The 15,579-nt window shown below is 35.9% G+C and overlaps 1 protein-coding gene across 3 annotated transcripts in view; it reads right to left on the bottom strand.

Annotated features, from left to right (window-relative positions):
- The window catches only part of gapvd1 (GTPase activating protein and VPS9 domains 1), a 47,903-nt gene extending 35,803 nt beyond the window's left edge, over positions 1–12,100 (bottom strand). For all 3 annotated transcript variants that reach the window (XM_015400098.1, XM_015400101.1, XM_015400100.1), the window contains exons 1-2: positions 11,956–12,100; positions 1,285–1,504 (exon numbers count right to left, since the gene is read on the bottom strand). In XM_015400098.1, the coding sequence (XP_015255584.1) occupies positions 1,285–1,469 (185 nt within the window). In that variant the 5' untranslated portion in view covers positions 1,470–1,504; positions 11,956–12,100. The remainder of the gene's footprint in view (positions 1–1,284; positions 1,505–11,955) is intronic.
- Positions 12,101–15,579: the final 3,479 nt, after the last annotated feature.

The raw sequence follows: 15,579 nt of genomic DNA, 5'->3' as shown, positions 1-15,579 counted from the left end.
CAACTCTCCTTACCATTGGCTTTCTATGCCACTGACTCGGTGCCAGACTCACAACTCTGTTCCCGTTCTTAGTAAGAGCAATCTTTATGGCAGCCCAATGTAAGGCCATCCCCATCAACACCCCCATGCCCCAGGTGATCAACCGTGAATTCGATTGGACAGAAATGAGTAAATTTGGGCAAGACCTAAAATAAACATGGATATAAAATGGATTTAGACCTGGCACTGTTATTGGACTTGTAAGTAACATATATAGTAAACTCTGTTAGAGTCTCTATAGTGATTTTAAAGTAATTAATTTTTAGTGTGCTGTTAAAAAAACATGTAGAGGCTTACAGCACCTTACACTTAAACTTTACTGACTCGTACAAAAGTAATATTTTACAAAAAGACTATTCTATACTAGTTTTAAATCTATAGATATATTGTACAATGCTCCCCTCTTAAGAGATTTTGCTGTGATATGTGTCCATCAGCTGCTCTGCTGTAAGAGTGACCGTATGCTGTAATTGTGGGCTGACAGTCAGTGTTTACAACGGTGCCATTTCAAAAGGTCCCTCAGGGGGAGTATCGCACAAATAAGGACTTTTTTGCTGCATTTAAGAATTGAGAGGTTATCTTCCTTTATTAGTACGACCGCCTTTGCACAATGCGCCTGTAACATCTGCAACGAAATAGACCCTAATCAGTTATGCCTGCATTTTAAGATTGTCTTCTTGTCTGTTTTGTTAAGGGTCTACCTCAGGGGCACATATTGACAATGTCCTAAGTTCTATTTTACATTTGTTTTCTCGCCACTGTCTTCTCGAACCGACAGTCAGCCTCAGCAGAAAGCCGCTCACACCGAGCCTGGTTCGGCTGAAGTTTTTTTATTTCTGTTAAAAAGGGAGTTTTTCCCTCTCCACTGTCGCCACATGCATGCTCCGTGTTAGGGACTGCAGCATCATCAACAACATAAGAGAACAAAAGACTATCTACTATCACTGCATGCTCATCCAAGAGGAGAAAATTATGCAAAGTCAGCAACCTGATATAGTCTGCTGAGATTTCTTATATAGGAAACTTTTTACTAATCTGTCTGCATGGTTCAGTTGAATTATCTTTGACATGTAAAATTGGGGCTATATAAATAAAATATGACCCCAAATGACCTTTTCATTGGCTTTGATTAAAAAACCAATGGGTTTAAATAAACCCCGCCATCTCCTTTAAGAAGGCTAGTTAATGAAAAAGTGCAGTTTACAAAACAACCTCAGTCAGAATAAAAAGTCCCAACGGTCAAACCTGGTGAGGATGAGCCGATCGAGGTTGATCCTCTGCTGCTTGGCAATCCATGCGGCACGGTAGAGCCTCTCAGCAGTCTTCAGTACATCGCTGTTGAGCCTCTGGATCAGATGTTTCTCCGACGCCACATATAGCCGCTCCTGCTTCAGGTGGTGGGCCAGAGTGTGGATGTCTGGCTTCACCATCTTCACGGGCCCCAGGCAGACGGAGAACTAAAGGGCTGCAGAACCAAGGGAGGCTAAATTAAAACGTGAATGGTTCATTGTGAGCAAATAACGGATGTGAGACAAACTCAGAGCAAGAACAACCTTTCAAGCGACAGCTCATCGACGGAGAAGGGAAATAAAAGCGTGCTAACCAGGTGGCATAAACAGTTGCATAACGCTTAATGTGGCTTGGAAGAGGTTCTGTGAAGTCTGGGAAAACTGACCACAGTGATATCATCAGGTTGATCGTTGTTTGGGTTTCACTTCCATTATTCTGTAACAAGGAAGCCAGCGCTTAGGGTTGAAGGGAACGCACCATTAACTGAGAGCTGTCAGAGTCATGGCGTTTAATTATTTAACATACAATACAACATATCACATTTTGAAGTTCTTTAAGGAACCTTTTGGTATCAGATTATCAATCGATTAATGGAAAAAATAATCAACAGATTAATCGATTTGTAAAAAAAAGATAAATAGTTTCAACATTTGAAGGAGCTGAGAATAAAAAAAAAATATTAATTGATCACCTGTACTCAGCTGGACTTCTACAAAAAAGAAGGATGACTGCATTTTCTCTAAAGTACACGGTAAGCAACAGCCAAAGGAAGTGATCATTTGCATTCTGTGTTATTTTCACAAGGGGGCCAATCACAACAAAAGAAAGCTGCTTGCTCAACAGTCCCAGCAGACATTACACACGCAAAAATAAAAACAAAATGCAATTCACTCTATTCAGTAAACACACAACCATAACATGCAATCCAAACTGAGTGCATGAAATCAGAATGAATTCTCAGTGAGTCCTTCCCTTAAAAGCCTTTTGTCGTCAGTTGCTTCCAGTGAAAACACAGATTAAAGTGTGGAATTGGGGCTTTGGTTGGAGAATGAGGCCGGGACCAAAAGAAGCCGCCTGTGAGTGGGAATAACTGTGAGGCTGTGTCAACCCACACAAGCTAACAGACAACCACAGTGTCTGCATTGATGTGCCTGACAAATTTCATTGGTTACGCATATTCAAACAGAAGATAAGCTCTACACTGAATTACTGTAGCAAATCAAAAAGAAAACGTCATTTAAATAGCATTTAATATGCAGGAAAGAAAAGCTACGGACAACTTATGCTCAAAGGAAAACGAGGACTGCACCTATCAATTAATTTAGTAATCAGTTGCTCTATCCAAACATTTTGTTTCTTTTTATTGACCTAAAAATGTGTTTGTTTTTTGTGTGTGTTGTCTATAAAGATGTATTTTATTTGGCAGTTACAAAAAAAAAAACAAAAAAAAAATAAACTAAAAAAATCAATATAAAAAGACAAATATAATGAAATGAAAAACAAACACTTTTAGTAAATTAACATTTATAAATAAAATAATCATTTGAATTATAAAACGACCATAATTGAATTGCAACTTGAAAAAAAGCATATACGTACATATAAATGGAATAGTTTTTATTATAAAGAATACATTTGATCTTTATTGGAAAAAAAATGTATTTATGTATTCATGATGTAGTTTGGTTTTTCTTTCAGCATATATCAACTTAACAGCATGTCATATAGTCTTTACTTAAGGTATCAATTTGTTTACCTAATTAGTTGGCTATCATATCAGTAATCAATTAATCATGATTAATCAAATTAATAATTTCAGCCTCAAAAAAATATATACTAAGCTCCTGAAATGGTTAAAAGATTTGGGTTCAACCTGTCAAAAAGCTTTCCTTAAATAACTATTAGGACTGATCAGTAAACTTGAAGAAAAAACATTATACAATACTAGAATATTATCTTTCATAAGTGAACATATGAATCGGATTGGTGGGAGTGAAAGGGCAGTCGAATCAGTTACAGAAAAGTCTCTCAGTTTTATGCAGTTCAGTTACAGAAAACACTGGAGAAGGAAATGTTTGCAGTCTATCAGAAATGTTTTAGATAATAAAGGGATCCTCTTCCTCTACAAGAAAACCGATGCTCAAATTTCTTCTACTTGTTAATTGAGAAACAAGCCAATACAACATCGAAGTTAGGAGTATATATTTAAGAACAAATCGTTACCTAGATATATTTCTCTAAACGTTGGAAAAATAAATCTTTACTAACAGTTGGATTAAGTTCATACAAATCAATTAATAGCACACTCCTGCACCTTATGCATGCAGTTGCAGCTGCAGCTGCTGTTAGAGAACCTGGTTTAAAAGCTCATCTCTGCAATGTTTAAACTCCACTGTGTTTACAGTTCTGTGGTAAATTATAGTTTGGAGGATTCATTTTACATAGGAGTTAGTAAACCTACAACATGATTTTAGCATAAGTGAGGTTAAAATGTTAAAGTGAGGTTTTTGTATAATAACTATGGTTAAAAGGCTGAATAACTGCAATCTATTTTTTATTATTATTATTCTTTGTCCTACACAGATATAGTCTTCTTTTTTTGTTTGCTAACTAAGCCCAGTCTTTCTTTGACTCTTTTAGTCATGTTCAACTTAATACCAAACTGTCTGATTGACCCTCTAAAAGGTTGTTGATCCACCTGCAGCCATGGCTATGCATTAATGCTGACTTTCAACAGGTAGGGGTGAAAAAAAAGACAAAAAAAAAAGAAAAAACTGAAAATAGGCCGGTTGGTGTTGACAGACCAGTAGTTTGGGATTCCTTCTGAACCTGAACACTCCACCCCACCTAAGAAATTGGTCTGTCGGCCAGCGCATGTGTTCATCTGCCATCAAGGACTAAGAGTGAGTCTTCTGAAATTCACAGGAATTTTTTTCCTGTCTGGCAGCCAGTAGCTAGGACATTTGGAAGCTTGATGCAGAGGCCGATGCAGCATCCAGCCAAACTCCCTTCTTGTGGAAACACTGTTGATCCATAAGACCTCAGTTATCCATGCAGGTAGGGAAAAAAAAAAAAAAAGGAGCACACGTGCAAGTACAAATTTCCCCCCTTTCATTCGCATTTTGCTCCTAAAATAAGATCTCCGTTCATCTTTTGTTGAAAAATGAGAGAAAAGGATTTTCCTAGAAGTAGGGTTGTCACGATACTAAACTTTTCAACTCGATAGTGATACTAAGGAAAATATTCAATACTCGATACCATTTTCGATACCACAAGGATAAAAACAAAGACTCCAAAATTCAACAGAAATATTTTCATTAATAAATAAAATACAATCAATAAATACAATAAACAATAAGAACAATATTTTGAGGTTGTATGCTGTGCACAATATAACGCAAGCTTGATAAAAAACTTATAAAATTAAAAATTAGTGTTCCTTCCATGGCTATGCTTTGCACACATAACAATGACACTAGCCAAACCGGCTAAGAAACAAAAATTATTCTCAGCAGCTGCACCTGTTACGAAAAAGTCTGAAACTGAAAAGTGCGTAGAATTATTCAATCACACAGTGTTCTGAAAGTGCATTGTCCTCTATTCTGCACTTTAGGTGCACGTTAGGTGCCACTGGTGGTAGCACTGTATCGATACTTTTGAAAATGAGCATTGTATCCAGATACAACTTTTCAGTATCGATACTTTTTTGAGTATCGATACTTTTGACAACCCTACCTAGAAGTCAAAATTTACATTTGTAAGGGGAAAATACTTGGGAAACCAGTTACGAGACATCACTGTTGCCACACAAATTTGGGCAGCAACAGTGATGCGGCACGATAGTGTGAACACATTGGCTGTGTCCTAACATGCATCCTAACCCCTAAATCCCTCGATCCCTATATAGAGCTGGATTAAACTCCCCTTTGGTCATGTAACTCCGCCTCCCTGCACAGTTACTGCGCCATCTTTATTTGTCGCCGCTGTCGGGTAGTGACAGCCATAGGCGAAAGCGGGCCACTGTGACAACAAATCCCATGATGCTTTGTGAGGAGAGCGCTCCTCACAAAGCATCATCAAACAACAAAATGGTGCAATTTAGGAAAGTTTGTAGTGACCCTACATTTTCTTATGCACTCCTAATTTAATTTTGTTTTCATTTGGGTGCTCCAGGTAAAAAAAAGGCAGGCATACAGCACTGTTAAAGATAATTCTTCTTGAAGCTGAAAACTGGTTTGAGAAATGATTCTGACTCCATCTTCAACCCAAGAAGCATTACAGCACCTCAACCACAGAGTGGAAACTGGTCCAGCTACCGGCACAGTCATCAGGCAATAAAACCATTACAAACAATGTATTTTTAGATATTTCTTGGCCAGGTCTTGAGGTTTCAACTTCTGTGTCTTGCTCAGTGGTGGTTGGTTTTCTGCCTTCCTTATCTTGGCCATGCTTCAGAGGACAGAGCCTCTGGGACCTCCATTCAGGTTGCAGTTCTACAGCACAGGATAAAAGCACTGGAGGTCAACGAGTTCTTGCAGTGTCACAATGTATTCTTTTTAAGACGTAGGTATTTTTCACAAATTTTAATTTCTAAAAGTCAGTTAAACCTTTTTTTAAGGCTGTTCTCTAGCATTTAGTTTGAGGAACATAAACTGCCAAATAATTATCATAATTAATCATTACCTACGCTCTGACATTGAGTGTTTACCTGTTTAAACCAAACTTTCCTAATGACACAAACGCACTTCACCCAAAACTCGTACACTTAAGAAACAGTCAATTAAACACAGGTATGAAATTTAGACGGTGAGATGAATGTTCCTAATAAATATGCACAAAATGAAAAAATAGGACTGTCAAATTGTGAAGCTGCATAACAACATAGTTATAGCAACAGTTTGATGACACATTTGGTTCCATTATAGATAATTAATGATTCATTGTGGCATATTATTCAAGACAAATAAAAAAATATTTAACATTTTAACTAAATAAATCAGATCTTTTTCTTTCATATACTACGTTGGACAAGTTATCATGTGTTCTAAATATATCTTTTTAAAAATGTCATGTAATATAGCGGTCTTCTAGATTTTAAAAAGTGCAAACATATAACTACTTTGCTATGGTCTGTTTAGTAAAACAGTAAATGGTCTACGCTGTCAGTTTTATTGAAACGGACATCTCTGATAGCCCAAAGGAATTTACTGGAATTGCTGAATCTTACAGAAGTAGACAGAGAGAGAGAGAGAGAGAGAGAGAGAGAGAGAGCGAGAGAGCAAGCTTTGGGCTGCTTCAGGGAAAATGTATGTTTTTATTTCACCACAAAAATGTAACTGTTTGGACAGTTTAATAATAAATGTATCCAGAAAGCAGAAACAAAAAGGAAGAAAAGGTAGTTAGTTGCTAATCATTGTTCTAAGGAAAAATTTAAAATTGAACTTAAAGGGGAACAAAGTTTTTTTTTTTTACATTGGGCCCTTGATTTTACATTATTACATCATGTTCTACTCAGCCATATGAGTTTTTTGTAATTTGGAGCTGTTCTGAACATATTTGGTTTTGTAATCCAAGTAACGTCTTCCTATGGACAACGAGTTGAAGGCACAAACTAAACTGTTCATAATTTATTCTTTATGGTACGCCAGCATTCAGAACATGTAGGCGAATCACTGTCCCCCAGACATCCACGGTTATATTTTTTATATTTATATTTTTTTAAAACAAAGGGGAGTGTGTATGACGTCATATGACGTAATACAATGATAGATCCACATCATATTGTGCAGCCCCAACTGTATGGATTGTTTTATCAATCAAAAGAAATCCATCACTTCAACAGTAGAGCAATATTACATACCTTCTTATTCTTTAAAAGTTATTACGTATGCATTTATTTAACTCCAGGCTGATCTTTTGCCATACTAAAGGAGATTTAGCTAAAAACTTGTGAGCTGAATTACCATTTAGTGATGGGGCACACAATGCTTTCCATAATAAAATAAATGCAATGTTTTTGCATAAACAGCTTAAAAAAAATACTATTTAAATCAGTAACCAGATTAATGTTGCATGAAAACAAACAATTGCTGAACTCTTCCCCTCTAAAACCCATCATGCTTACGCTCCTGACTAACTTTCACATGCATAATCATATTGTTAAGTGGGATCATTCTTCAAACAGAAGTGAAAAAGCAGCCAGGATACTAAGTGGGTAGCAGGAAGGAGGACCGCCTTTTGTCACTGAGCTGCTCGCCTGTCAGCAAAGATAACATCCACAGTTTAGAGTCGACATGTGAGTCAGTCAAGGAGAGTATTGGAGGAACTCGGAAGCAGAAGAGAAACCAAGTAATGCACTATGAGAGGGATAGGATCATCCGGAAGGCTAAGTGTCCTGAGTTAGGAGGGACAGAAGCCAGTGACTCATAAGACCAGTATTTCTACAGGATCACATACATGAACAGACCAGGTAGAGAAAAGTAACAGGGAAGGCAATGAAAGGTGAATATAAAGGTTTTTTTTGTTTTTTGAATGTATGGTAAAACCACAGGTTTGGACCACTGCCCAGTCCTCTCGGTAACATAATCCCACACATTCAGGCAGCCCAACCAAAAGTACAAAGCATTTCTAAAAGCTATCAAAAGGATTTTACTTTCTACTGAAGCCATGTGTGACTGAGCCAACATCCTCTTCACACTTCCTTTTCTGAACTTTCTTCCACTGCTCAGCAGGCAAATAGTACAACTGCAGTCCATGTAGTTTGTCAATTTATGGACCTTTTTTTTTCCCTCAAGGAAAAGAGCATGCAGGCTTCTGAAAAATAATTTTTTTAAACTGAAAAACAATAAATTAAAAATTCCTGCATTAAGTGCTTGGACACATTTTCACATCACTTTATATAGCTTGATTGCTCTTTCACATCCGAGTAACGTTAGCATCATTGCTCACATTCCAAACTGTCACTCATGCGTTGTAATACGTTTAGGGAAACAATAACCCAAACAAAGATCTTTACATTGTACATCTATGAAGCAGTAACAACACACATAACGAGTGTATCTTCCTATATGCCAGGATCATGACTATCAAAAAAACACAGGGCTTCTCCAAATGACTGAGCAGCTCGGGAATGTTATATAAAGACTCTAGATTATAAAAAGAAAAAATGGGTCAGAGGAGGCTAAACAATACCTAAATATTCATTTAGGTGGATGACTGAACATGAATGGATAATCAATAGTTTATCTCAATATATGGGGCAAAATAATGATTTGAGCGAGTAGGAATGTCTTTGCAAAAATATCATTGACTATTAACAATAGTGAGCACAACATCAAACATCATGTTAGCCATTTTCATTGCAATCAAAAACCTGTTGCTTTAAAATCAGGAAAAGCTCTGCATTCTACAACTTTTCAAACATGTATTACAAACTGTATGTTAGAGGTAATTTTATATTTATATAATTTTATATTATATCGATTGTTTGGATTGTTTCATCAATCAAAAAGAAATGCATGACTTTAACTGTAGGGCAATATTACATACCTTCTTATTCTTCAAAAGTTATTACGTATGCAGCTATTTAACTACAGGCTTATTCTTTGCCATACTAAAGGAGATTTAGCTAAAAACTCGTGAGCTGAATTACCATTTAGTGATAAAGCACATGTTTTCCATAATAAAATCAGTGCAATGTTTTTGTATAACCAACTTAAAAAAATATACTATTCACTTTTTAAAGCTCTGCATTCTACAACTTTTCAAACATATTAAAAACTGAATGTTAGAGGTAATTTTATATCAGAATTTAAAATATATATAAAAATATGATGACATTAGAGAAAGCAAAAAGGTTTTCAGCAACGTTCATTTCCGCACATCGGATCAGCAGTGTTCACAACAACAGGATCGCGTTTCATCTCTCTTGCAAAGCATTAAGTGTTTCCCGTTTTAAAACAGCCCTTTAACCACCAGAGTACTGATGTTTCTGTTCACTAGAGCCACAAAAGTCAGGCCGTCTCATCACATCCCTGATCCTAACATCATTTATCTTAGAGAATGAAGTGGGCTGGTATTCCTACTGGAGAGCTGCAGCCAAGAACGCAACAACCTACGCAGTTTTAAACAGCAGAACTTTAACTATGAAATAGAAACACGCTGAACTGTTAAGTGTGATATTCAATTAGAATTACATCTTTTAGTAAGCATAAGAAAAGTACTTTTATCTCATTAGATTACTATTAATAAATGTCCCTAAAAACTGTCAGTTTTCATCAACATAATGTTACCTCAGCGGTTTTTCATTTTAGGTGGTGAGATGGGTAGGAGCTCCAATATTTAGGGGTGTCCTGACAACATTTTCATTTCTGATACGATACCGACATTGCAGCTTTGAGTACTGACAAATAATGATATTGATCCAATACAGTATCAGTAGTAGTCCTGCATATCTTTATTACTAACAGTATAGTTTGGAATGATAGAAAATGGCTTGATTTGGTGAAAATTCTCAGAATAATACTTAACATCAGCAAAAAGCTACAAAAACTTAAAGAAAAGCGGACAGAAGCAGCAGTGTTTCTACGAGCTTTCTAATATCAGGGATATTAGAGGCAGACCAATATAGACCAATATTTATTTTGTGGTTAATACTGGACTAATTTCCAATATCAGTATCAGATCAGGGCAGCTCTACTTATATTTTCCATGTAGCTTAGCAGGTAATGTTTCTTTTTATGTGAATAAACAGCAAAATGGAAACTTTTAAATTAAAAAAGACAACCTCAAAGTGAGTATGAGTGAGAGAGTGTCAGGGTTAAAACAAGGTTTTACTCATATTTTTAGCAGAGATGCCAATAAAGGTGTTTTTGTTTTTTGTTTTTTTTTTATTCAATCGAATGTTGAATGACATATCTTGCCCTGTGAGGGAAGCTTTAGCCTCGCCTCGACATGATCATTGTTTAAAAAATGTAACAAATGAACACAGAAATGAATGTACTTTATATTATTTGTTAACAAATACACAGAAAAAAAGAGCTCATGTAAAATGCACGAGCTTGGATCACCGATATCTGATTGCAAACCATCGATATCTAATTTGTCAATATGAGAGCCAATCTCTGATCCAGGTATCCGAACGCTGCATCTCTATTTATTAGAACATAAACAAAAGGAGGTGGCATTTTAACTCTCTTCAACATAAGTGTATTCACACCACATTATCAAAGTAAAGAGAATAAGTGAACTTAAACATCAGTGCTTGCCCCTTTAGAACGACATGCGTTACAAAGAGCACAACGCCAAAGATCACACTTGTCTCAGCAATGATGATTCCCAATTCGTCAGAGAAGCACTTTATTCCAGAATCATAACCCAAACATATCCAGGAATACAGACTGAAAATGTTTTCCATTCAATATCCACACTACCAACTGATATTTGCATTGTTACACATAGGGTACCACAAACCAAAATCAACAACAGGAAAACTCAACTTAGAGAGCTGAGACATACATTTTACCATTCCAAATTAAGATATCTCATGCATTTTATGTTGGGTAATAATACAGACATATCATACCAGATTGTCATCAGTAAAAAATCATGACATAGCAGAAGGAAAGTATGACCAAACAAAAATCAGTAGTTTGCAGGGAAATCTTTCATCCTGATAAACTTGTCATCACATGAACATTAATCAACTTAAAAATCATATTTGTCACAAACCGTAAAGACGAACAAACCTTCCAAATAATGTGATTAAATCAGCACTGCAGAGGAAGTAAAGCCTGTTGACAAAGCAACATGTTTGGAACTTAAACATGACCTAGACACTAAAGTTTATAGCAAACACGTGATTCGAGTAACAGAGTACAGACACTTTAGAAGATACTCATGATTATTGCTGAGAGGTTTTTACCTTTTTTGGGGGGGAGGGGGGGGGATAAATAAAATCCAAATTCATCCGTTTGATTCCAGGACAAACAGGAAAACAATATCCCATTAACCACTGGTGTCCTTACAATAAGGGTCAAACTGAGGACATGGTTGTGTTATTCCCCTCTTTAATCTACAGCTGCCACAGACAGCTGCTGTTCCAATGTGTTTCTGTTCCACTATCCCTCCAGGCCTGCCTTTAGCCATCATCTATTGTGGATTTTAGCTCGGACACTCCTCTAATGAAATGGCAGATTTGCCTGTCAACTGCTTTAAATAACAAACACCAAAGTACGATTGTTAAAAGAAGTAGAGGAGATGTAAACCCTGGCTTAGAAAGGTATCCTACAAATGCCGATAGCTGTTTTTCAACGTCAACTAAGCTTAATATCGTCAGGTTTATCCTAAAGCTCTTCTCCATTCAAGTATCATTGAATGAACAGGTTAACCCCCACCAAATTATGAAGGAAATATAAGCGGTATAATAAACCCAATATGAAGAAACAGATTAGTAAAACGGCAAAGTGTTTGCAGTGATTTGAAAGAGGGGGGCGCAGAAAGCAGCGGGCTAACGTTAGCAAGCAGCTAGCCACAGGCTAACTGACTTAGCTTAGCTTTCGGCTGTGAGGTTCTCAGAAATCAAACGTGGTTCAAAATAAATGGTGCGACGTTAGTACTGCTACTCACCAAATGTACCTGGCTTCTGCAAGTTAGTCCCAGAGTCTCTAGACGCGGTTATTCATTAGGTTTGTAGGCCAGAAAGAGAGTTTGTTGGCGGTTAGCGTTGTAGCACACTGGCTGCAGCTAAACAAGGCTGTCATTCGCTGTCATCAAAGGGAGACATGCGCACACCGGGTATTGCTGCTGTCAGAGGGAGCGCCCGCTTTAAAATATTATGCAGGTATATCCTGCATATCTTATTTAAAATGGAACCAAATCCTCTTACAGTTGTTTTAATGCTTTTGGTATTTTTTATTTTTTTATCCATTCAAAATTCTGAGATCTTAAAGTTTCTGGCACATCTTCAAAGTCCGAAGTTAAAGAAGTTTAAAGCTACAGTGTGTAATAATTACAGGGATATACAGTCAGAAATGTAATATATTATACATAACTATGTTATTTATCATCATCTACGAGCTCAGCCTCCTAACCTTAATATTTGCGTTGCCTTAGAATTCGTTATTTATAATTACATAGGAGCGGGTCTCGCAGCCATGGAGGCAGACATCTTTGCGCTACGGCAGCGCAGAGCCAACAAACTAGCGATTGCCAGATCGCCAAAACGTCACAACGATGTAGAAAAAATAACGGGTATATTTATTATCTTAAGTCTACATGAAATCTATACCCTACACAGACTAATGAAATACTATCTGTAAAATTATCTATGTAAACAAACCTCATCACTTGAGAAGGTAGGTGATTCCGACATCGTGGAAGACATTTTGTCCCGTAACGCTAGCTGTACTGTTGGGGGGGAGAAGCGGTGGGGGGGAGATGTTCATGTTGCTGCAGTCTGACCGCTAGATGTCGCTAAAAGTTACACACTGTAGCTTTAAATCTTCTGCTGAACAGGACTGTCAACTCTCAACCATTGGCCCGGGGCAAATCATCGGCCACCCCTGTGGCCATCCCTACCATTTATTTCCCTCTAATACAGATACTGGCAAAACATTTTAATTTTTCATATATTAACAATTACTTGACAACCAAAACACTGGTTAATTCTGCACATCAACATACTAACAATAAAGATGATTAGTACAGAATTCGTGCTCTTTTCAGAACTAGATTTTGTGTATTATGGGGTAAAGAGAAAACTATGCGTCTCTGCAAGTCATCTAGGAGTCTTCAGTTAAATCATAGATAAATAACTATTTTTCATAAAAACTTATTAAATGATCAATTTATGTAGATATTAGTATTTGTAAATATCATTTTATGCATGATAATTATTGATAAAAGTAGGTAAGTAATGACAATGGAAAACTCAAACGTGAGAGAATTTAATTTTTTTATTATTACCTTATTTATTATTATTACTTTATTGTATCATTTTATTTTATTATTACTTTTATGTAGAAAGCACGGATGTTTAAATATATGCGTCTATTTGTTAGCAAAGGCTGTGGGAAAGTATAGTTTGTCTTTATTTAGAAAATATGGATGTTTTGCTTGTTGATTTTCCTCATGGAACAGTGTAGATTGACCGTGAGGTTTTAGTGCCTATCTACTTTTGGCCACCCCTCAGTGTACATTGGTTACTACCTGGCCACCCTTATTAAAATTTTCTGGCTACCCCTGTGACTCACACACTTCAGTGTTTTCAGACGCACACACTCCAGATCCCCAATTTTTCGTGATAAAAAATGACGGACATGAAAAATACACTTATTCCACTTATTTATATATAAAAAAACCATGGTGATAAAAAAAAAAATCCAGTCCGCGTTTTCAACAATAATGCATAAAAACATGCCAGGTTCAGATCCAGTCTGTAGTTTTGCACAAGTTCATCTATTCACTGAGCTGAGAGCATTTTCTTTTTGTGTTTTTTTTTTACTGAGCTTTACTACCTGTTTGCTCTACTTTATCCTCATGATTTAGTCCCAGTTTTAGTCCATGTTTTTTTTTTTCATTATTGCTAAGTTTAGTTTAATATTCTCCTGTTGGATTTTAGGACTGATTAAACCAACACTAAATTAAACTAAATTCTTAAAGCTTCAAGGTTTGAAACCTGAAAGCTTTAAAGACCCATTGCATTTTATTTTCCAAAATATCAGCCACCCAAGAAAAGACCAAGCACATTCAAAGAGGATGTGCAGAACAACTCAGTTATCCAGGATTGATATAAGAGGAACCAGAGGGATGTTCTTCTTTTATTATTACTTATCTTATTCATTTATTCTTATTTTGGTCCATTTAATATGTTCAAAAACTTAATTTACATCATATCTACTAAAATCAAACATCCACAAAAGTGCTGTGTTGTGTCATGGTAAGTTTTTGTAAAATCTGTTTTGTAAAAGCTGTTTTGTCAATTGTAAAAAGAATAAGATAATAACTTAAAATTTTTATTCCTTAGCCTATTACCAAATATTCATACACACTGTAGTTTATCACAGGATTCGATTTCAGTGGTTCCTGTATTAGTGTCAGTAATCCGATAACACTTATTAGTTCCCATTGGTTATGTTACTTGAACTGCATAGAATAATTAATAAACACAGTTGGGAAATTCTTAGTTTGTAGTATCTTTAAGATGCAAGTACAGTATTTCATTAGGGTCCATACTTCTTTACTTCAGTTCTCTGAAAATCACCAGAATATAGAAAATAACGGATATTGTGTGTTAAAAATATTCCACATAACAACAGATCACTTATTGTTACTCAGTAACATTTACTGTGGTATAAAAAAAAAATCAACATTTTACAACTTTGTTTCAGTTAAATCCTCTGAAAACCTACAACCTGTAGCTGCACCTATCCTCATCTAACCCTGACAAGGTTTGCATTGTCCACATTCTTTAAAAATCTCACTCCAAGGTGAAAAGTTGGCAGCCCTGTATTTAAGATTTGCTCTGATAAATGACTTTTAATTGCTAGTTGCAATATAGTTTCTTTGATCTCATTCTAAAATAGAGTAAGAAATAAAGTAGATTTATTTCTTTAATTTTTCTCATGGTAACAGTGGTGTAATTTTGAACTATTCACAACAGAAATGTTGGGGTGCTGTAAAATGTTGCATTTGTATAATATGCAGCAATAAAGTGCTTTTAATTATAATAACAGGTTGCCTAGAATACTAGTGGCAGCAATAGGCGCTTTCTTCCACTAGGTGGTGCTGTAACAGAAGAAATGTTGCTGATTCGCTGAACAGGCAACACCATAAAGCAGCAGAAATAGGATTGTTTAAAACACATTGTGAAAAAATATTTTCTCCACATGTTGCTTTGTTAATATCTGGAACTAGGTACTTTAACAAAACAAAACAAAAAAAAAAATTCGATTTTTTTTTTTTTTTTTTTTTTTAAATAACACTTTAAAATTACAGCCTGAAATTTGCTACTACGCACAAAAAAATACATTTCACTTTCTGTGAAAAAAACATTTTGAAGTATGACACTTTTTGTAATGAAAAAAAAATCTCAGTTTAACATCTAAAAAGGTGTTTCTAGCCCCAAAATCCTGATAAGACTCAGCCACAATAAAAAACTATTTTACAAATTCTAATTCTGACAAACAGGTCACACTTGGCCACTCGTTAAAGTCCATTTATTATATATTTATACAGTAGATTTATACAGTA

Source organism: Cyprinodon variegatus, unplaced genomic scaffold (assembly GCF_000732505.1).
Source record: "Cyprinodon variegatus isolate N-32 unplaced genomic scaffold, C_variegatus-1.0 Scaffold1070, whole genome shotgun sequence".
NCBI classification, from domain to species: Eukaryota; Metazoa; Chordata; class Actinopteri; order Cyprinodontiformes; family Cyprinodontidae; genus Cyprinodon; species Cyprinodon variegatus.
This window is presented reverse-complemented; position numbering and strand designations above follow the sequence as displayed.